Source organism: Anabas testudineus, chromosome 14, assembly GCF_900324465.2.
Source record: "Anabas testudineus chromosome 14, fAnaTes1.2, whole genome shotgun sequence".
NCBI classification, from domain to species: Eukaryota; Metazoa; Chordata; class Actinopteri; order Anabantiformes; family Anabantidae; genus Anabas; species Anabas testudineus.
This window is the reverse complement of record NC_046623.1, coordinates 15,162,401-15,186,229: the sequence shown is the minus strand read 5'-3', so window position 1 is coordinate 15,186,229 and position 23,829 is coordinate 15,162,401. Positions and strand designations below refer to the sequence as shown.

Sequence of the window (23,829 nt, the reverse complement as noted above, 5' to 3'; positions counted from 1 at the left end):
AGCCCCTCAAGGTTGAGAGTTGATCCAACAGTAAACACACCTCACAAACACGTCACGCAGCCTCAGAAAACCCAAGGCTCAAATAAAAGAGAATGGGATGAAATAACCAGGAGCTCCAATGATATTTGACACATTGAAGTTTAAAAGACTGTAAAGTTTGGACGATGCTTTTTTCATCTTAACACCAGAAACCTAAACACAATAAATCTGAAGAATGACACAGACGCCTACAACAATTCACAATGTTTATAGGCAACAGATATGAATGCGAAACTGTGTGTGTTTCTTAGATATGTTACTATAAATGAACACTGAGTGTATATACTGATGTAAAAACTGAACCAAAATGTTTTCATTCAAACTTATGTTTACATTCACATTTATATTTAGTTATTTGGTAGACGCTTTCATTCAAAAGCAGATATCTAATCCAGATGAACTGTAAAGTAAAATGCTGTATAAAGAGCTGTTTGTTTGTTTTTTGTTTGTTTTTTTAAGGGAAACGAGTGCAGAGAAAGATTTGGAAGAGCAGTGTAACATGTCCTTTCTAGCTGATCAAAAATGAGACGTGTGGCTGCATTTTGAATCATCTGGAAGTTGAAATAGTTGCAAGAGACTATTAAAAACCGAAGAGGCACAAAAACCCTGGATCCTACACTTCCCAGAATGCAGCTCACTTGTTTTCATTAAGTCCTCTGTACCAAAGAGGCAAAGCAGTAGAGAGACGTGTGCAGGGATTTAGGAATGTGTGCAGCTCACAGCACACTCAGACATGGGTGTAGTACAGTAATTATTTCCCATTTTAAACCTTTATTTGTTATTTTCCGATATTACCTTTTAATTAAAATTATTAGGCAGATTTGTACATAAGCAACCTATAGTGACTACACACACTGATCTTATCTAAGGTGGGTATAGTCATTTAGACCATGAAAGTGGGATATCTAATTATTTTTTACTTCACTGCTTTATTTATTTTAGACCACACATACAGCATACAACATCACCCACCTACATGAAGACGCGGAAGTGGATGTGGGTGATTGGAAACAGTAGTTGGTACGTGTGCTTTTACATGTGACCACTGTCATTCTGTCAGACTTTATTTTGATTTCTCCAGAGCCACAAAGCCTCAACACTGATCCTCATTTGTAAAATTTGTACTAATTTCAGTGGTTTTAAAGACATTTACAGAGAAGCCCACATAATACAAAGTACAACAATACAATTGTGTAATAGTAAGCCTATCTGGTTATCTGGATAACTTGATTGGACAACATTTAAATTGAGTTTTACTCTGCAAAATAAAACCTGCTTTATAAAACAGGCTCTGTGGAAAAGTCCCTCCAAGGTTTTCTTTTGATTTACCGCATGAGCATTGGAACATGTTTACAGGATTTCCGATCATCACAGAAACACACAGTTTCACTTGGGTGAGCGTATGAGAGTGAGCCCATCAACCATGTGCAGTAGAAGGATTAAGGCAAAATGAGTCATAAGTTTGAGTCTCGGGACACTTTGTTTTGAAGTTAATTCTATTATCAGCATCATGATTGTGCTCTTGCTGCAAGAGATTAAGGAGGAGTCAATGGTAGTATTAGTATTAGCATCAGGTGGATTTACATGGTCTCATAATTGTATCCCAGTATAAAAACTTTAATGAAAAAGATAAATCTACAGCAAGTTAACATTTTAGCTGCAGAAATCTGATTTATAAATCTGTATAAATTAAATTCTCTATTGGAATGAGTGTAGCAGTCCCCACCAACGCCAGACGTCCAGTCACAGAAAATTAGAATGAAATCAATCAAACATAATAGAATTTCTGCAGGTAGAGTTCAACAAGTACATTTTCTTCTATTTAATGAAAAAAGGAAATAAGAATCTGAAAAGCCAGGATGAATCAGAGACCAAATGTTCACAGTAAACTTTCCAGTCATTTTATTTTCTGGACAATTGTTCAATAGCAACAGCATCATTAGCATAGCATTAGCAGAAAATACAATGCGCTGATAAAATTTGTGCATTTTTGCTTAAGTAGAGTTTTAAATGTAGGACTTTCACTTTTGTTGTGACCACACAACACATAGTTAAGCATTCAAAGAAAGGTATCTGCTCAGATTTCCTGGTGCTTTCCAACAGTATCACACTGTTTTCATCATGTACAATGTTTGAGAAAACAAATTAGAAACTGCTAAAACTCCTGTTAATGAGTTACCTTTTAAATGGGAATGTTTTGTCCCACAAACCGTTCCATGACGCTCACTCTGTGCATTTACATGGTGTGCGTTTTTTGTTTTACAGAATATTATATAGTTAAAAACATTTACAGAAGCTGCTGCTGACTGAAAACCTTGAATTTCATATTTCAGCTCAACAACAATTATTTCTGACACCATGATGTGATTCTGAAACATTATCATGAGTTGGGATGTTTCACTCAGCTGAAATCCTTTGAGTCTTACAAAGATGACAAACAGTCAATGGTTTCTTGTCATATGAATAAATCTTAGCACTTTACTAATTCTGGTAGTGAAACTTCAACTCGGCACCTCATATGTTTTTAGAGTTTGATGGAAGAAGGAAAACGTGTCATCACCCCGGCAGCAGCTCCACAGATCTGCCCTCTGCATTTGTGTGATCCAGTGTGAAAGCCTGTTGCCTCCATTCCCTGAACAAACATTCTTTCAGCTGGATTATGCAACAAAAGCAACAGGAAGAGTGGATAACGAAATAGTCTGATGAAAGGAGCAACAGAGTGTAGCACCAGTGGACACTACCACGAGTCACAGAATAATTATTTTTTATTATTTAAAAAAACTCCTACAGAGCGAACGGAGATGTCCTCAGAGACAACAGCATGATTATTAACAGTCTTTAAATGTGTTCACGACAGCAGTTGTTTGGACATCATAGTGCTGATTTATGTGCCTAAAAGTAACGTTGGTTTCGTATGTAACAGCACAGAAATAATTTTAAAGCACCTCATTCATGAGTTAAGTATTTTCTTGAATAGGATAAATGTATTTACACAGAGCAGTACCAACGATCTACCTGATGCTCATTCACAAGTCAAGAGAACTGTCTCCCAACAGTTCATTCACCCTCTAGTGAGATAAATATCAGCTGGTGTTTTCCTTGGATGCTTCATTATATAATTACTGGCAAAGAAAAGCTGCCTGCAGCTAAATTTCTGGATGAAACCACCAATTCGCATTAGCAATACATCCCCAACCAATACTGCAACATGCCTCACGTACAGGTGTCAGCAGTGCCACCGTCAGAGAATGAAAAACTTCAATCAGTACAATCAAACAGGAATTTGGAGCCACTGGACAGTAGCGCAGAACCAGTGATTTATGTAACAAAACTATTGACGATTCAGTGTATTAGACTTGCGTTTCAAATGCAATGCAATGCAGCTGGATGATGAAGATCATTAAGGGTCCTAAAGAAGCTGTCTGATAAACTGCTTTCTTTTTCTGATTTGGTTTAGACCCATTTAAAATTTGAAGTTTGAATGATATATGACAGTTTCCTGTTGTCATTCTCACTTTTCTCTTGCAGAGGCTATAACATACCCCCGTAATCAGGGCTAATACTGCAAACGGTAGGGTAAGACATTATCACTGACCTCTCAACTTGATTAACTCAGAAAGTTCAGATCTGATTCAATTACATTCTTGAAGTTTAATTTCCGGTTATAATTAAGTTTTCATTGGCAAATGCTAAACTTACTTACTTTAAGGCCAACATGTGCAAAACAGTTGAGGCAGAATAATAAAAAATGAAAGGCATGATTATATGTTTTTGAATAAAACATGCTATCCCATACAAATACGTGTGAACTATCAGTAGCAGATGCTTCAGCTAAATACAGCACATTCCTTTCACGAGCAAAGCTGAAACTGAAGGTCTGTGTGTGCTGAAGGTCTCCATGATCAGTCTAGTATCATGGAAAGGTAGGTTTAGCTTCCTCTGCAGGAACAAAGTAAATATTTTAAAAACTTTTTATAACTTACTTAAAGAACCAATAATCTCTTATTCCATTAGAAACAAATACCATGAATCGTAAAATCTTTGTTTTTTTTATCCAGCCTTAGCTCCAACACCTATGACAGTAAAACAAGACCAGAACCAATTAGATTCAGTAGAATTTTAACCTGGTCTCATATGAGTCACGTCTGAGTTCCTCAGAACTGAAAGGACCCATGAGGACACCTACTTTGCGAGCTCAGAGCGCCACTCACTGCTTCCCTTTGATGGAGTGTATCTTGGCTTTGAATTGCTGAGGTCATAGTTCAGTTTTGATCCTGTGCATCAGATCTTTCTGGTCCACCATGTCCGTCTGTCTGTTCCAGCGGTGATAGGCCAGCAGAGCGATGTTCTTGGCAGCTACTGAACTCATCTCCATTGCACTAGCGGCCCACTCGATGCCATTGAGGTAGTAGAGATTCTGGTGGAGCTCGACAGGCGGCAGTCCCTGGTTGCTGCCATAATGAGGGTAAGCTTTCCACTCGGTCACCTGCACTGAGTAGTACGACCTGAAATTAAAATAAATAGTGGGAAATCTGTTATTCTTTGCAAGTGGAATGGTTCAGAGCAATGTGGGTCTGTTACATGGTAAATTACTCCTTTCCTGTTTGGTCTAGACTACTTTCTGGACCAAAGAGAAAAGAAAGATCATCTTTTCCACACAGGAAGTGGCTGACCTGAAGAGTGTTTTGAGCTCAGACTTCTCGAGAGGTTGTGGCGAAAACACTTTATAGACTCCGGCCTCTTGTGGCTGCTTACGTCGGAAGCCTGCTGAGATGTTGACGGGACAAACACTAGCCACGCTGTTGAAGAAGAGATCAGGTTTCTCAGTTGTCAAGACGCTGGCGAATGGGAAGAGGCGGGGGTCCGGGAAGCCAAAGAAAGAGGTGTTGAGGTAACCGTGGACAATGGTTGCTACAGTGCTGTGATATTCTCTGGGAAGCTGATCAAAGGGACTTGTAAAACCTTGGAAGTGGAGTCCTGACTCAACACCGGTCTGGAGTGGTGCTGCCAACACTACAATATCGTACAGCTCTGATTCTGTCCCTGCTGCTGAGGTGTAGCTCAGCTGGTACTGGAGAGCTTCTCCTGTAGAAAAAACAGAAAAATTAATGCAGACATTACTCTAAAGAGATAAACCTAGAAACCATACACATACAGGGTAAAATTTATTTCTTTCTTTATTTCTATTAATGCACAAATACAGCAACAGCTAAAAACAAACTTAAGTATTATTTGATTGTGACAGCCTTTTAAAAAAATCATAATTAAAGCTTAAATTTGCTTCCATATGTGTGCTTACCTTAGCAGCACCACAGTCACCTTTCTAGTACTGTGCAAAAGGTGTTACAACCTAAAAAATCTCCAGGATCATAAATTACTGTTCTCAGTGACAAAAAGAACAAGAAGTCCAGAAAAAGATGGTATCGTGCCTACAGAGGCTGTCTGGGATCACGTCAGGAAGCAAAGGCACAGAAAGAATAAAGCCAGAGACAAACTGTATGAAATCCTCCAAGAATAGACCTGAGTAGTAAGTAACCTGAAAACTGTGCTTAAAGAGCATCAACAAACCAAACACTGACTTGTTTTTAGTTTGTTGCAAGTTCTATAAAATTAATTGACAAAAATTATTCATTTAAGTGTTTAAAGTTGTGGCCTTAATACAAATGATAACTTGTTTCAAGTGAAGAAGAAATAAATTAACACTTGACCTTTAGAGTCTAAAAATAGTACAATATATTAAAAATGTAAAACACTGTGGAAGCCAGAGGAAGAACGCAGCATGAGTTTGTTTCTCCTTAAGGAGCCCTATGGACTTAATTACTCCAATCCTAAAATGAACTAGTAACTCAATTTTCAGCCAACAACAAGGTTAAGTACCTGACTGGATGGGGGAGATGGTGTTGACTTGTGCTTGCAGCAGGTTAGCGTTGGCCATCTTCAGCAGGCCAGAACACACCAGCTTGTTTCCTCCTTCCACCGCCCACAGGTTGTTCTGGGCAGAGGCTAAAGAAACAGCTCCTGAAACACACACACACACACACATTGCCAAGAGCTATAAACCAATTATCAGCTGCCCACACACTTTACTGTTCCCTCGCTCCCATAGGCCACCTCCCCTCCTCCCGCTTTCCTCTCTTCTATTCTCATCTCCGATATCTTTTTTCCTTTCTTCCCTCCTGACCTACATCATTGAGCATGTACAGTAACGTTCAGCTCATTCTGACCATAGTTTCAACACTTCATCTTTCTGTGTCTTTCCTGCTCATAACATTCCCACTCCACTGCTCTGCTGACCTATGAAGGCAGGGATGCTGACGTTCTGTCCATAGTTGACCCTCGTGACAGGTGCAATGACCTCGTCGATGAATCTCTGCGACACACCCAGCTCCAGCAGCGAGTCCGAGAGTGGCCTTCGAGTCATGTTGATGAACCCACTACCCCCAAGAGAGTCCAGCAGCTCCTCCACCGTGCTAAAGGCGTAACCGTGGGCCTGGTACTTGTATATCCTTTATTATTCATACACACACAACAAATAAATGGTTAATTAGTAATTATAGTAGTCAATTACTAAACAGTAGACAGATTAATTAGTGAACATACTGTATGAATGTTCTGGAACAACCATTTCTGTGCTAATTCTACTTAGAAAAGACAGACACAGGAATATTCAAGCTCGCTGTTAGTGACAGAGAAAAGGCACGAAAAACACACAGATACTGAGATAAATCATTTCCTGAGGGAGGAAATGAAGTAAGTGAATAGTGATGGAGGAGGGGTAAATCGGGACCTGGTTGACTTTTCAAGCAGCAAAGTAAAGGTATCATAATAAAGGAAAAAGATTTGATGTCTTGGCCATATGGGACAGCCGTGTGTGTATCTGAAACACAATCAGCTGAAGGAAGAAATCAATTTTGTTTTTTTAATAGAGGATGAAGAGAGGCAAACTTTCATAACAGTGGCATGTCTGACAGATGGTTGCTGATAGTAAAAAGCATGCTCATGTTGCTTTTACACACTGTGCCAAACATTTTTGGAACTTGGGGTTGTTCTAGTGACCTTATGCTCTAAAAGTCACACACACAGAGTGAAGGTTTTGCAGCAACTAGAGCTGCAGATGTCCAAAGCTTAGGAAATAATAAATAGTTTTCTCCACTGATCATCACTAGAAGGCAGCATTGTGCATTAAATGAAGTATTTTAAAGTCTGATGCTGTGTTCAGACTACATGTCAGAATTTCTTTATATATACACAACCTGTTGGGTGACTGATCAATAGGAGAATGGAGTACTCTTCTGCATACGACTATAAACATGGTGAACTGAGAGGAATGATGATGCTGTTCACAGTATGCAGTGAAGTTTTGTGGTGCTATTTCTGGCTTACCTCATAAATTTCTCCATAATTTCTTCCACCCACATCTGCAGGCGTATGAAGCTGATGCCATAGCGCCACCACAGCCGGAACAGATCCAGCAGGTACCAATCTGTCTCCTCTAGAATCATCTCCTCGCCGTTAAACACTGCTGTCTTTCCTGCCACACTGCGACGATACTTCAAACCTTGAGCGACAGATAACAATACAACATACATAAGAGTTGACAGAAGATGTGGCGAAATGTACATATTTCACAATTTTTATTTCACAAAAGCTATTTCACATATTTTCTCCAAAACCTTCCTGATATTTACATCATCCTATAAGGCACCATAAGATGACACTCACAGGGCCCTGAATAAAGGATGCAGAACAACAATGACTTGTCTTTCAGTTAGAAAGACACACACCAGTTATTTCCTTCAGTTTTCTTACGTACATGCATCTTTTCCATTGAAAATACCTAAACAAGGATAAAGAATTGCTAAAATAAGACTACACTGTCATATACAGTACGTACCTATGTGGTTATATTATGCACTTATTGTCATGTTAGTGTGTGTAAACTCACCAAGCTGCTTGACAAACTCCTGCATGTGGAGGTTGAGGGAATGAATGATGGAACCTCCAGACTCGTAGTCATTGTGATTGACCGTTACAGTGGCGAGACGACCTCCGACCTCAGCCTTTTCGAACACGTCCACCTGTACCTCAGGGCCAAAGTGCTGACGTAGGAAGTGGGCTGTGGCACTACCTCCTATACCTGCCCCCACCACCGCTGGAGCACAAGGAATCAAAGAGGAAGTGTCAAATCTAGCACACCTTTATTTACCTGCTCCAGTCAATGAAATTAAAGCTAAATAACATTTTGCACAGTGCAAACAAAAACATTCTTAGTAATCTGAGTGAGCTTGTTATGAGCTTTCTATTAAAGAACGTCTAAAAAAAACCTTGGTCTCAATGATTGCTCACCAAACCTGCTCATGGGAGTAGCAAATGGTACAAATGTATTGATGGTGCAAATCTACTATGGCTGATAAAATATAAGCTACCTAGCTAGCTACACTCAGATAATGTTGCAGTAGCTCACTGAGTACATGTGGCTATTTAACAACATTAAGGATTATTGTTATTAAACACCCATATTCAACACTATATAGACAAAATGAGTTATGCAATGAACACTAGCAAACTAAAAATTATTATAAACATTACTATTATTATTATAAACTAACGTTAGCTAGCTCTCAATGAAGCTAGCCTTTAACCCTCTGGCTGCCAGCTAACACTAGCTAGCTTTAGGGTTAGCTAATTAGCTACATTTAACGGATGTTTAGGCTTTTTCACAGCTGTTCTTACCGATCTTAGAAGGCGGAGATCCGTCGACATGAGCAGATCCCTCCGGATCTCCGGCAGCAAAGCAACCGGACAGCACGACGGCAAAGAGCGGGAGCAGAGAGCCGCACATAGCCGCAGTGGATCAGGGATGATCGGGGGGCTACTGATAACCTACCACATCGGGTTAGCTCCTCTCTGTCTCTTCCTTTATCACGGACAGAATATTCAAAACAAGTCTGTGTGAGTCTGTTGTAATAAATGAACGAGGCTGCGTTCGTTTTAAATGTGATTTTACACTGAACCATGAAGAAACGATGAGCTGCTGATGATGCAGATCAATTCAGTTCATCAACTTCCTGCAACATGACGTCGTTGACCCTTTCGACCAATCACAGCCGAGCAGCTGATTGATTCACCTGTCAACACCTGTGTAACAGTTTTATGTAAAAGGTTTCTCTAAAAACTGAAAACACGCTGGTTCATTTAATTATAATCAGTGCACAAAAATAAAGTAAAACACAAGTAGAAGTGCTACTTCACAGTTTAAATACTAATTTACTTTAATAACCAATGTACCACTACTCCACTGGGAAACCTGCTGTATTTATCAGATGTTTCTGCACTGCAGGTTCAGCTTTATTGCATTTCAAGATACATATGCAAGCAGAAAATAGTAAAATAAAAATAAAAACAATTTACCTTCCCCTGGTACATAAATCTTGCCATGCTATGTTAGGTTTATTTTCTTCCTATGAGTAGTTCCAGAGCTCCCTCCTGTTATGGCTATATTTAAAGTGTGTGAAGTGTGTGTAAGGATTTAGAAATGCACAGGACGACATGTTGAAAAACAGTGGAATTTGCCTTTATTTCATTCAACAGAGAAACATTGGAGTAAACCACTGAGCAGAAACTAACATTCACACTGAGCCGCTGAAACAATGACTGGCACAGTGGAGCAGTAAGGCTTACGGACACCTCAGACACACACAGACACACCCACACACACATACACACTAACACTCATGCCCACACTCCACACAAAGGCCCATTCACTCTCACACACACACTAACACACACACACATTTACTATCTTACACCTCCATGGCTGCTTCGGCAGCAGCCTTATCACTATCCCGCTGTACCTCTAATGTGGTCAGTCAGAGGTGAGGGGGTCAAGGGTCACCTTTAATATCAGGTAACCTCTGTTCCCTGCTGTTGCCTTAAATGCAGGGCTATTTCAGGGCTAAGAGGCGACATAACACAGAGACCTCAACTGTTCATCTCTATGATACATCTCTAAGCAACATAACCCTCAGCAATAACACTGCAAGGCCAGCTGTGGGCCTGAAGGGTAGGGTTAGGGCGGTTGTGGGGGGGGAGGTCATGCTCTGGCCAAAGGGAGGACAAGGAGGAGGCCGAGAAGGTGATGTGATTGGTCACTTGGTAGAGCGTCGGCTGGGCTCAGAGGCGGTTGGGGGAGGTGGCGGGCCACGGCGGTCTAGGTCTTCAATGTAGAACATGATGAGCTTCCTGCGCTCCTCAGGGACACACTCCAGAACGAGGTACCGCTTGTCGTTCTGAAGAATCTTCTCCACATCCTTCAGATGCTGCTCTGACTCCTGGATCAGTTTCCTCGACCTAGGGGAAGAGAGTGTATGAGATGAACAATATCCTCTTTGTGCACAATGCAGGGAGATTTAGTCTTTTCATGAGGATACTCTTGGAACTATCTGACAACTTTTTGTTTATTGTGCAGACAATATTCAATGTTACTAAACCCAAAATATTAAAATATTTTGATGCTGCCCAACCCGAATGTGACAGTCAGTGTACAAACCTGTATGTGATGAACTTTGTCTCCTTTAGCAGGGTTCTGAAATCAGCCTTGGCTGTGATATATTTGTCTTTGATGTAGTCTTCAAACTCACGTTGTCTCTTCTACGAAGAAAGATGAACACATCAGACACCAACACTCAGATAAAACTGACATGTATTTAACATGAATGCTAAACGTAAAGACACTGTAATTTTTGTTGATTTTATAAATCTACATACAAACTAACATGTAGGTTTGTCACTGAAATTCTTACTCTGTCACTGGAGGAAAACTTAATACAGCGAGGATCCTCTTTGATGACCTTCTTCACCTCCTTCCACGAAGTTGTCAGAGTGATCTACAACACAAAAGAAGTGTCAGTAGGAGCAAAGCATAGTATAATTTTCCTTCTAGCCACAGTTTAAAAGGTGCCCATGTGTACATAGGATTTTACAGCTCACCATGCTGGTCTCATCCAGTAGCTGCCTGAAATGCTCTTTCTTCTTCTTGGCCAGTGCTTCTACGTGTTCATTAAACAGCTTTTCCTTCTCCTCTCTCTCCAGCAGAGACGCCGACTCCCAGCGATGATCCTTCCGCAGGTTACGACGTGTGTCTGACCACGTTGCATCTGAAGATCGTACCTGGGAAATAAACATTTTAAATGCAAAGGAAAAGTGAATATAATACGTTTATAGATAATTGTTTCCATTTTGTGAGCCTTATTTGCCTCATTCACACTGCAGTATTGTTATTCCCTAAACAAAATAATACATCATTATCATTATCTAGTTTTCTTAAAGTCTAATTATAATAGGTGACATACATACATTTTCAAATGTTTGGAGAGCTCTTTAAACAAAGATAGCTGTAAAATGTGATTTGGACAACAACATTTTGTCTAAATAGCTGGCAGAGTATCACACATTTGTTTTTATAAAGTTCCAGTTTCTAACATTTCATGGGTAAATTAAAAAAGAATCTGCAGCGCATTTTACCATATCAGACATTAGAGCTTTGAAATGCTGGATGGCTTCTTCCCGCTTGTGCTGCTCCCTTTCCCGGTCGATCTCTTTGGTCTGTTCTGATCGGGCCTTCTGCACCTCACGCTCCCTCTCTCTGAGACTGGCCTCGATACGAGCCTGCCGCTCCATCTCTCGCTCCTTCTCGATGTCAACGCTCTGTGGAGGACGACACATATGGTCAATGTATAAGGTTTGTACAGTCATTGTAGAGAAAGAGGGGAAAACAATCATCACATCATGAATTATTATCAGTTATTTTTCTCCACTGTGTTGATATATGTGTCGTGTACATCATGAGTATTTCACAAAGTGTTTTTCTAATATACTTTTGCATATTTTCCCCACTCAACAAGGACTCTGCTCAAACCCAAAGCAGCACTATCTCTACATCGCTACAGCTGCTCTCACGCTGATTAAAACAGCATCTTCCTCTATTTCACTCCCCAAGTCTGATTCATGTCACTCTTTTCATCTTTCAAAACCTCGGGGAGCTGCTCCCACCTTAGCTTGCTTTTCCATGTACTGTTTGAAAAGTTCCTCTCTGAGTGCAGAGCTCTCCACAGCCTTGTATCGTGGATCTGTTTCAAGTCTATCTTTCACTTTGCTCCATCGCTGGCCTCCCTCCATGTGCTGCTCACTTAGAAGATCAAAGAAGTCTTGTTTCACCTAAGACCAAACATAAAACATCAAAATCCATTACAAATCTCTGAATAACTGTTTAGCAGTAGGGCTTATAGTGAAGTAATTTGCTCAAATGCACATTTAATCTAAAACACCATCACACTACTGAATGAGGTCCTGCACACTAAGATTTGTACATGAGTAAATGATACCTTCTCCCCTCTGGACTTGGAGTCCTCTTTCTCTCTCTTCCTTAAAGAAGCGATGAATTCTATGAAGATCGCCTCCCTGTCCTTCATCTTCTCTATGGTCTTAAATCTCGGGTCTCGACCGTGCTTCACTGCAAATTCACTAAACGTTGTTCTGTAAATATATTAAAAAACAAAACAAAACAAAACAAAACACAAAGTTCAGTTACTGCCATCTCACAAACAATCTCTTCAACACAACAGGAAAGAAGTATACACAGTACAAATTACTTATAATTAACACAGTCCCAAACTGTGCAGGGGAACGTAAAATAAATCTGTACTCATTTGCTTGTGCTCATAATTATAACAATTAAGTAGTGTTGTACTAGTAGTGTTGTAATAAGACTTTTATTTATGTTTCACTATTTACTACTACCACAAGACTAAATACCAGCAATCGGCCGGCCTCTTTACCTGGGTGTGAGCTTCGCCTCCTCCATCATCCTCCTAAACTCATCTTTGGCCTGCATCAGCTTGTTCTTCTTCTCTTTCCTCTCCTCCTCTGCTCGTGTCTTCACATACTGATCAAATACCTGAAGTGGACATTATAACAACAACAGGAGGATGTTCAAAAAATGGCCAATACATGATTCAGTACAATTACAAACACAATAGGGATGTTTGATGGAGATTAAGAGGCAGACAAGAAGGAAAAAGAAACTGAACCTGTTTTCTCTCTTTTGGGTTGAGCAGAAGGTAACGTGGGTCAAACACAATCTTATGAAGCTCTTTGTCCCAAGTCGAGAACGCAGACACCTACAAATAAAAGAGACAAAATTAGACAGACAACTAAGTTTTAATAGCAAGCGAGTAATAATAAAGAAATATATTCAGGGAAACACAGATAAATCTGGGGTATTTTCTGTCTCTTAAAAGGCTTAAAAGCCCCTTCATGTGGTGGAGTGTCCTCAAACATAAATAATCTGTTAAAACTTGTAAAATTGGTGTTACCCCTCTCTCCAGCAGCATTTCTTTGAACTGGGTCATCCTGGCCTCCAGTGGCACTATAGCTCGTTCTCTGGCTGCTCTGAGCTCTGCCTCCATTGCTGCTTCCTTCTCCGAGTCCGACTCCTTCACATCCTCCTTCCTGTGAGAGCGAAGCAAAAATAGTCACAAGAGGTGGTGAGAGGATTATCAGTGAGAACGGAGAGATGTGACCGGGAAAAAGGAAGAGAAAGAAACAGTAAGCGTTAAATTGGAGAGCTCAGGTAAATTCTACAGTACTACACCATAAGGTAATGGGAGACTTACTTCCTCTTTTTAGCTTTGGTTGGCTCCTCATCTTGAATTTCTTCAGTAGCAATGGCTAATTCTGGCTCCTCTTTGTTAACGCCTGTGTACAAACGCAGACAAAATAAATTCTACGACACTGAAATGATAGTAGCACCTCAAGAGCCTTTGAACAAGAAATTAATTTAAATGATCAATGCTGACAACCACAAAAATCACAAATACTGTCTTCAAAATTATCGTCACTGATGCATAACAGTGTGTGTGTTTGGTCCACACCTGTCTTTTTGACATCCTCCAGGCCTCTCTTGTGCGGGGGCTCCTGGATATGCTTGTCAACATCAGCGCGTCCAACCAGCTCCTCAGGTCGGTCCCACATGGACAGACGAGTTGTCGGGTTGTAGAAAAATACACGATCATCACCCGTCCACACCACACACCTGATATTATATTGGTTAACACAGAATGTCAGACATTTGAAGTGAAATAAGAATGAGATTATTTACAGTCTGGTATACTGAACAACATTTATAACCATCTTTTTAACTGAAAGAATTTTAATGGCAAATAAATCATGTGTGTGTCAACATTCTTCTTCATAATGGATCTTCCTGATACCTCAAGCAGTTGGAAGGCTTTATCAGAGAAAATACCTTTGCACCAATATTTTGCTCTCCAGTCGCTGTATAATATGGTTGATCCTCAAAAGGGGGGTGAAGCCAGAATGCCAGATTAAATTGCAGCAGGCATGATGAAGGGTCAAGACTGGAAATATTGACCCTTTGAAGATCTATTATTAATTTGCCAATGAACTTTTTTGAAATTTATAAAACGCTTAGTGTTCTTGAATATACCAAAAAAGTGGAAAACAAACACAAACAAAAAACTGAAAACATGTTCCGAAAAAGTAAAATTAGTGCCACAACCTTTGGCCATGACCGTACGAAATTCAAGTGCAGTCAACTCTGATGTAGTGTGCGTACCATGGTGTGCCAGGGATAGGGTTGGTGGCTATAGGCCTGGCTTTCTGAGCTGCTTTTTCCTCCTCTGTCATCTCTTCTTCTTTAGGTTCCTTGTCAAAGAAACAGAAACAAATTGGTTCATTTTCAGTATTTGCAATAATCTAATGTTTAGGTGTACACTTTACAATATTGCTCATAGAACTTTCAGAGCTCCAGTGACGACAAAAAAAAACTACATTTAAAATGAAAATACAGTTCCATTGGTGCATTGGGATATACAAACTTCATATAGCTACAAGTCAACAGCCTGTTTTCCTCACTCTTACTCTTAAGATGTGGTGGTGTTTTGTATGTGTTTTGCACTCATCGTGAATATTTTATGCTGCACTGTGATTCCCATTGTCACCATATGTGTGGAAAAGTCAGTATAAGTGAACTTTTTAAAAGGAAAAACTGAGAAGTATAAATTACACTGGATCTAAAAATAGTTGCATCATGTCTTTGTGTTCAGTCCACTCCAAGAAGGATGCTTTGGGTTTTCAAGTACTTTAAAATACCTCCAAACAAATAACAGCAATAACATGCTGACTGAAGTTTTAAAAATGGTCATAACAATGAGATAAAAAAAAAAAAAGACCAAGAGTTGTTTATACTAGGAGTTTCTACTGTTCACATACCTCCTTCTCATTATTAGTGTTTTCCATTTTGTTCTCCTCGTCCTCCATCTCCATCGCTTCAGCTTCCTCCAGGGTGAGCCGCTCCTTGGCTTTTTCTGCTTCTTTTTCTGAGGACAAGGAGGAGAGAAAAGAAAGTGGAGTGGAGCTCAACAAAAAGTTTGTCATCCACCGCAGAGGATTTCATATGCTGTTTCCATGTATGCTTACAATTAAAAATCGTTAGTCATTCCTGCAGGGCTTAATATAAGACTGCAATTTAATGTTTCTCTATCATACTAGCCATACTCTAGGGTCTTATCTTAACACCAGTACTACAAGTTCCAAACTAAGAGTTTCCTAATTGCTAAGGGCAACTCTTAACATGAAACTAAGCCAACTCATAAGTTTAGAGAAAATGATGGGTTTATGGTCAACTAATTTTGAAATATTAACACACAGAAGTGGGAGGAACAAATACAATTAAATTGATTAATGAAAAGATTATATTACCCTTATATATATTTATGTCCTGCTTATACTGTAGTTAATTAGATTCAGTTTGCACAGTTTTAATGAATTATGGTGCAGTTTTAATTTAATGGTCAATTCTGAAATCATTATTACCACAAACAGATGTGCAATCCACTATCTCTAGTGTTGATGGACTGTTTTTCCTCTTTCTTGATCCAACTGAAACATTTTTAAATGTTCACCATCAAGAAATGAATTATCATTTTATTTGTACAAAAACACTGAATCAGTGAGGCATGTTACCTGCAGGACATCAGTACCTGTCTTTGTGCCTTAGGGGTCCTCCAGACTGGCTGTGACTTAGGACCTACTTTTAACTCTAAAAGGCTTTGTGACGAAGACAAGCCCAAACCTGGCAATCATATGTCAGTTTTCGTTAAAAACGCTATAAGCACAGTGGGTCACAGGTGATAATTTAAATGTGTTGGGAAATAAATAACCTGTGTTTGCGGACTAGTAAGCATTACTTACCTTTCTCCACCAGGGCCTGTGGTTTCTCCCAGGTGGACTCCAGTGTTCGGTTGTTGTAGTAGTACGTTTTTCCATCAGGCGTTTTGTACTCTGACCACTCAGGGAGCTGCAATGACCCAGCCATGGACGCAGGAGCTGCTGAGAGAGTCAGCTGGGGGTGCATCATGGAAACTATAGGCGGGCCCATACCAGGAAGCATGCCTGTCATTAGTCAGAGACGAAAGAGACAGACCATGATCAGCTGAAAGTTACCTTTCGTCTGATCAACAAATAGTAATTACAGTGAACAATAGGTATTAGTTTATACAATGCCACTTTTCAGGTTGCCCATTTGTAATCACCATTATTTATGAGCAAAACCAGAGGGAAGTAAACAGGCAGTGACAGTGAACAGAAAAAAAGATTCACTTCAACTATTCCTCTCAACATTTGTCTGCTGATCTGGAGAAATAGATTATTAGATGAGTCAGTGGATAAAAAGCAATATATTTTTGTAGAACCTGCTCACGTTTAAACATAACACGGGCCACATACACACACACACAACCAACCATGCCACAAAAGACGACAACCACACGGCTACAACATGAAACCCTGACTAAAGAGCTACTACACTGTCCTAACAAACATGGTGTGTGTCTAATCACACACCTAACAATCAACAACTTGGACCAGTCTAACATAATATATGCTAATTTTCAAGTGGCCTCCCCTTTACCAGTCACAGTAGATGGTTAAAACAATTTAAAGCCTGTACCTACAAGTTCCTGAGGACAACACACAACAGAGTGCATTCATCAGTTACCTCACCACGAAATATGTAATATTCTCATTTTCATTAGTTTTAACCAAGGAAATTCTGGCTACTCAACTTTAGCACAGTGTCCACTACAAAAACTATGTTGGTGATGAAATGTTGTATGTGGCGTTTTCAAACCCGGGGCAAATAAAGTAAAGTAAACAGCTGCACATTCTGATGCTATTTGGTGTAATGGAAGGAATTTCACAACTGTACACCGAATGATATGTTCACAGCATTCACCACCATGCCACTAATAAAGAGTCTCCATATACAGTTCCTTTAGAAAGTATTCAGAGCTTCAACCTTTGCACACTTTGTGTTGTAAATTACATTTGAATGGATAAAATGTTTTCCCTTCAACATTCAATAATCCATAATGACAAAGAAAATAAAATAAACAAAAACTGTATTTTGAGGTTTACACAAAGTTCTGTGCAGTGGTGTAACATACACAGGTGTGTACCTCTTTAAAATGACTGCACCTCTGTGCAGTGTCACTGTATCTTTCAATAAAAATGTATTAAGTCATTAGGTTGGAGTCTAGGGTATTTTATCTCATGTACAAAACCAGTTGATGTACAACATTAAACGTACCGACCACCAAGTAGAAATTTAATGCAACAAAAGTGAGTGCACCTGTAAGAGGAGCCATTCTGCCAATACCAGAAGGAGCATGGGTAGTTCTCAAAACGTGTGACTGAATATTGCTGACTGTTAAACAGGTGGACAATCTGCCGCATAACTGTATCACTACTAGCATCCCTCCTGCCATGAATCCAACACATCTTTGGAGTTTTTTTTTTGTTGAAAGCAAAACAAAACCTCTCCTGCACAGAGCTACTGAAACCAACAGAAGTTGCATTTAGTTCTTAAATATAGAAATCTCATTATAGTTTAAATAGTCTTGATTTTACATGTTTGTGAAATTAATTAGCTTCATTCATCTATGGCTTGCTCTATGGAAACTGCTCTGGCCACATTTTGCAGGGCCACAGCAAAGGATAATTTATTTGTTTGTAATACATTTTCTTTAAACGTCTAAAAACCTATTTTCATGCTGTCATTATGGGTCACTGAGTACAGACTAATAGCAAAGCCAGAATTTGATCTATTTAAAACTAAAGTGTGCAAAACACGAAGGTGTGTGAAAACTTTCTGAAGCCACTGTATGCCAGATGACTCATGTAGACATTCACTACCATGCCAACTACTGTAGATCTTAGAGGCGAGCGGCTGGGTTTTTACCGTTGGCGCTGGGGCCTGCCTTTACACAGGGTGCACCTACTATCTGCATCATTGCTACACCTGCAAGAACAACGGACAAGCAAGCATCTGGTTTAACATAACAAGACACTAGACATCAGCTACCATGGTGTGTTAGAGTTAGTTTGTGTGGCCTCACTCAGACAAACACACGCCCATATTTTGGATTGTGGATCACTGTTGTGTTACAACAGATGGATTCAGTTTATGTTATTTATGTGCACAAAATGTTTTTAGACTGCACAGTGTAACCCGTGTTTACAATCTGAACTAAGACTTGTTTGGAGGCCATTATATATTTTCTTTTCTTTGTATGATATAAAGAAGGGAAAGAGAATGTAAAGAGGGCAACGGATAATGTTGGAACACCACAAATCTCAAGTCAATCAGAGAGATTAGATAGATTTGTCAGTTCAGCCCAGGAACTAGCCCAGTTTGATTGTCATTCAGATGATGCTAAACACTCACTACAACAAAGAACACACTAAACTAAAAAACTTAACTACCTATATAAGCTTTCTCATTTAAATGATGTCTAACTGAAGGACAGAGAGAAAAAAGAAGCAATCGTAGACATAACGGATAAGAAGAGAAACGTGACAGTAAAGATTTTCAAAGCAAACACACAGGACTAAAAGGATCAATTGCATTTGCATCTAACTTTTAATTTAGCCACTGTGTTCAAGAGTTATGTGACTAATGTGGTCTTGTATGTACGATGGAAAAGGAAATTTGCAGAAAGACGAATTTGAGCATAAACCCTTTATGTGTGATGGATTTGATAGGGGTTTTCACTGTAGCCACAAATAATCCTACATCCCTGTAGTGCTCTTATCAAAAATACACCAATAATGCTGAATCAGCTTCAAACAGGACTCTCATATACGATCAAAAAGTTGCACTGTAGAGTCCAGCTCATAAAGATGAACACTGCAGCAACACTAGCACACGTTGGACAAGTGTAGCTGAGTACAGTGAAGAAAGGATCATCATTTGATCCTTTTATCCAGTAGTGATAAAGTCATTAAAATCTGATCAGTCAAAGCGCTTATCTTTAAGATAGTTTCAGGACATCTCTATGTTCTAAATATCAGACTAAAACCAAACTTCATGAGCAGTAAATGTGTAATATAACTTGTTGGTTACAGTGCCTTTACAGCGGAAACCATGCAGTACTAATCAGAAGGCTATGAATGTAAAGATTCTGGTGTTGCCAAAGGCTTTTTGCCTCTATTAGCTACTTAGGCAGCATCTATAGCTGGTTAATGTAGTGATAGCAGCTAAAAACTGTGGCATTTTTTATTCTTAGTTTGCAGTGCTTACCTGGCAGAGGAATGTGCATGCCCGGCAAAGGCACCCTGAAAGGTGGCACCATAACCGGGGGGAAGGCAGGTATGGCCGCGGTGGGCTGGGCCACAGTGTGGGGCAGAGCTGCAGGCAGCAGTGGTACAGTCTGCACTGCCGTCACAGGTGATGGCACCGTGGAAACAGTCACCACGGTGACTGGAGACACAGCAACAGTTGAGGTCACTGTGGCAACAGGGGTCAGGTCTGCTACAACAGTGGCTTTTGGGTAAAAAAGAAGAACATTGTTTTTGTTGTTGCTTCTGTGTCTGCGTGTTTGTGTGTGTGTGTGTGTATATGCTTGATATAACACCGTACTGACCTGCTATAGACACAGAAGGGGAGGGGGAGCTGGTGGAGTCTTGATTGGAGGGGAGTGTGCGCGAGGGGGTTGTGGACAAGGCCTGAGTAGGGGAGGCTGCTGCTGCCGTGCTGGCTGTAGTGTTGACGCTACTTGAGCTGGCAGCTGCAGTCCCTGCACTTGCACCCGTCCCCGCAGCCCCAGCCCCCGCTACAAGAAGAGGGTTGAGTTCAGACTGCTGGATGATCTTCACACCATCTGGTTTACTCCATGATGACTCTCGGGTCCTGGCATTGTAATAATATGTCTGCAGAAGGGATAATGTACAAGAAAACACTTAAGGCAAATAGAAGTATTAATAGTGTGATAAGTTTTGTTGACACTGAGAACAAGTTCTACCAAAATGTACGCGTCAACGTTGTTCTTAAGTGTGTGTTTGTGTGTGATGGAAGACAACAGCTCTCCATTTAAATTATATTTTTAGTGACTCAATGGTTTCTTTAAGCAGTGTACAGCAGATGTCTGGTTATACAGACCAACTCCTGCAAAGCTGTTTAACTGTAATCAATTAGTCTCATTAGATTAAGTCTGATTTCCGCTCAATATTTCACTCTTACACTGAGTTTATCCATCCAGTTGTAATACGGATGCTGCCTAAAAAAAAGGCATTTATAAAATCCTAGTTTATATATTATTGTAATCATAATTAACTATCCATGTTTTGTCAGAGTGTGTAAATCATTATAGGGATCTTCTGTACGTAAACGTAATTTGCAGCTTACCTTTCCCTCTGGTGTCTTGTTCTCTACCCAGATCTCATCTGCAGGGTTGAGTGCAGGAGTTCCAGATGAAGGAACAGGGGGCATTCCAGGAGGAAACAGCATCCCTGGAGGAGGTGGCAGGTTACCGATGGGAGGAGGAAGGAATGGAGGTCTCTAAAGCAAAAGATAGACACAGCATTTAGTTTTCCAAATATAAGAAGTAGAAACTACAATTAATAAATAAAAAACAGCTATCTTCCAACAAAATCACTAGGACCATCAGACTTCACTGGATATAGAAGTGACAAAGTTTGATTTATGCTTCTGTGATGAATCTATGCAGTGGCTATTAAGCTATTAATAGTCTACACTGTTGTGAGCCTTTATACTTGTGCATTGGTTTGTCTGCATCGCTCTGCAAATACGCTGCCAACATGCTAGATGGCAATGGTGTTTCTATGGCACTGTAATGTGTTATTTTGGCATAGTACAACGAAAACTAAAGTAAGTGAATTGAGTTGGACTTGGAGCAAACAGATGATGATGGGCAGCAGCTACTTTTACTGAGATTACTACAACACAGAAAAGAGAATAGACATTACAGGACATGGTCGGTGTAACCACGGCAATTCTACCAAGTGGACAAATAACAGTTGTTGTGCTCTGTGTGGCTGTGACATGAAGTTATATTTCTGGAGATGTGCGAGTACGTTACAGCATGGGGTTGCACGGTGCCTACATCACAGGTACAGCATAGAATACATGCAAGGACTAAGGCTTTCTTGGCAGACTGTGTCTACTGTATGGTTACACCACTAATCCATATAAATCCAGAAACAAACATCAAAGACTTTACTTTTCTTTTTTTTACTTAACTCACTCTCTGATCCACACCCACAAATCCAAACTTTACCTTCAGTTATTTAACTAATACTGACTAAAACCAGAGAACTTTGGAATTAGTCAGAATGGTTAAAAAAAAAAACAAAAAAAAAACGACTCACCTGTAGGTGGGGAGGTCCAATGGGTGGTGGTAGGCCTCCTGGTGGAGGGATGGGTGGCATATTAGGGTCAAAGGGTGGACGTGCAAAAGGGGGTCGTGGCGGGGGTCCCCTCATCATCCCAAAAGGAGGTGGCGGTGGCCTTAAGAGTGGAGGTGGACCTCGTAACACTGGGGTCTGGGCAGGCGCAGGTGCAGGAGCAGGGCTGCGGAACCGCACTGCCTGCTGCGCCATTCTAGCACAACAAGTAATACAAATAATAGTTATGGTATAAGTACTCAATGGCATAATACTGAATAGCACAAACAAAAACAAACAGAAAAAGTGGATTTTAAATTATAAATATCCTGAATATCAATTAGGTGTAGCATATTTAGAATTGCTGAGTTGTTCTTTAATCAATCATCATTGTGTGTGCTAAAGTGTAGGTATGTTGTAAGTCAGTATGCAGTAGAAGTGAGCAAGACAGAATTATAACTTCTGTAATATTCTAAAATATTTCTACTGTAACAACAAAATGGTGATACCACCAAAGAATCATTGCCGCTCTGTGGCAACATGTCACATAATTACATCTTAAGAGTTGTGCAGAACTGCAAACACAGTGATCCAAAGCACAAAAATTAAGCCAGATCACCATCAAATACTAAACCACAAACAAATTAAGCAGACAGAAATATGATAACATGTCTTTATAAGCATAATTTGTTGGTACTACCTTTGGACACAACTTGCACATCACAATAAACATTAAATTCACATCTAGTTTGTTGCTGATTCGCTTCCAAATGACAGATGATACATCTTTATAGTCCACGTTAGGGACGCATGCAAACGCATCCTCCTGCAACCATACAATCAATAATAAGACTTCATCATGGGGAGGAATGATGACGATAGGACACAGCCCAACACCGAGAACAACATCTGTGTTTTCACTGCTATGATGTCTAATAATCCAGATTGTATGAAGGTTAGACGAACCGCTATGAGAAATAACGTTAGGATGGTTAAAGCCTTTAGCACTATAGGTTTGTAATTTAATATTTCCCCTATTTCTAATTGAATGTACAGAGAGAAGAGCGTAAATATTTTCAAAACACTGACTGTATGTCGTTAACTTAACGTTATGTATCCCTGCTTAATGATGAATATAGCACAGCTAAGCTAGCCGGCTAACTGGGTATGCAACACTAGATTTGTGCAAAAAACACCACGGTTAAGACCAGAGCTCCAGAACCCAGACCCGGGCCTGGTGAGTCAGTCCACCCAGTAAAAGAAGAAAGTATCTGTCTGTGTTTGGCCTTTGCTGTCTGTGTTTACCGCGTGTCACGAGCGGAAACCGGAGCCGAGCCGCTTGGAAACACAGGCTAGTTAGCTAGAAGCTAGTTAGCTAGCATGGCTACATTCAAAAGTAAAACCACTATTTATCAAACACTCTGGACTCTAACCACCACTGGACAATTCAATATAATATCCCGCCTTATGCTTAACATTGCACTGAACTATTGCTCATTATTTCGCTTTATTTTATGGTATCTGACCTGTTGTCGCTGAACCCAATAGTCTCGCTCTCTGCCTGGTCCGCCATTACAGGAAAATGTAAGCACTCGCTTCCCGGAAACGCCCCTAAAGTGATTTCCACTTTTCCTATTGGCTAAACTTAATGTCATTCACAACAGGGCCCGAGCTGTGTGAGCTCTGGTTGGATAGGAGCTCTCTCGCGGAGGTTTAGCCAGCCTCTCATTGGTCCGCTCACATCCCATTTTTAATGATGTCTTTGTTCAGTCACTGCATGGTCCTGCTGCTCAGTGTGGAGTGTAAATGTGCTGCACTCGACTTTATTCCATCCTGTTTTTCTTTACCATATTTAAGAGGGATATCTTACAGGCTGTAATTTAGAGTACTGCAGTATATTGGTGCAGGGGCACATTCTCCCAAGTCAGCAGGTGAAAGTACCCATGTACTTGAATACAGGTACTACATGACATGCAGCCTGTATTTGTGCATATTAAAATGTTTGTGTACTTCTCGCCTATGCTGGAG

At 40.1% G+C, this 23,829-nt stretch overlaps 2 protein-coding genes across 3 annotated transcripts; both read right to left on the bottom strand.

The window, feature by feature from the left end:
• Nucleotides 1-1,924: 1,924 nt before the first annotated feature.
• LOC113170761 (prenylcysteine oxidase-like) lies at nucleotides 1,925-9,099 on the bottom strand. Its single transcript, XM_026372999.1, has 7 exons — nucleotides 8,773-9,099; nucleotides 7,985-8,191; nucleotides 7,423-7,597; nucleotides 6,334-6,545; nucleotides 5,917-6,057; nucleotides 4,713-5,124; nucleotides 1,925-4,544 (listed from the first exon to the last, which is right to left on the bottom strand). Exons 1-7 carry the CDS (start codon nucleotides 8,879-8,881, stop codon nucleotides 4,295-4,297), a joined length of 1,506 nt encoding a protein of 501 aa, XP_026228784.1. The 5' UTR covers nucleotides 8,882-9,099; the 3' UTR covers nucleotides 1,925-4,294.
• A 492-nt stretch (nucleotides 9,100-9,591) lies between these two features.
• On the bottom strand, nucleotides 9,592-23,374 carry LOC113170163 (transcription elongation regulator 1). 2 transcript variants are annotated; one of them, XM_026372111.1, is made up of 21 exons: nucleotides 23,328-23,374; nucleotides 21,787-22,018; nucleotides 20,804-20,956; nucleotides 20,043-20,328; nucleotides 19,700-19,942; nucleotides 18,359-18,418; nucleotides 16,312-16,512; nucleotides 15,331-15,437; nucleotides 14,675-14,763; nucleotides 13,971-14,131; nucleotides 13,713-13,794; nucleotides 13,413-13,548; nucleotides 13,128-13,217; nucleotides 12,876-12,994; nucleotides 12,423-12,573; nucleotides 12,091-12,255; nucleotides 11,563-11,745; nucleotides 11,029-11,208; nucleotides 10,842-10,925; nucleotides 10,589-10,689; nucleotides 9,592-10,389 (listed from the first exon to the last, which is right to left on the bottom strand). In XM_026372111.1, exons 1-21 carry the CDS (start codon nucleotides 23,372-23,374, stop codon nucleotides 10,188-10,190), a joined length of 3,072 nt encoding a protein of 1,023 aa, XP_026227896.1. In that variant the 3' UTR covers nucleotides 9,592-10,187. The 2 variants fall into 2 exon arrangements, with proteins under 2 accessions (XP_026227896.1, XP_026227897.1); XM_026372112.1 differs by lacking the exon at nucleotides 18,359-18,418.
• Nucleotides 23,375-23,829: the final 455 nt, after the last annotated feature.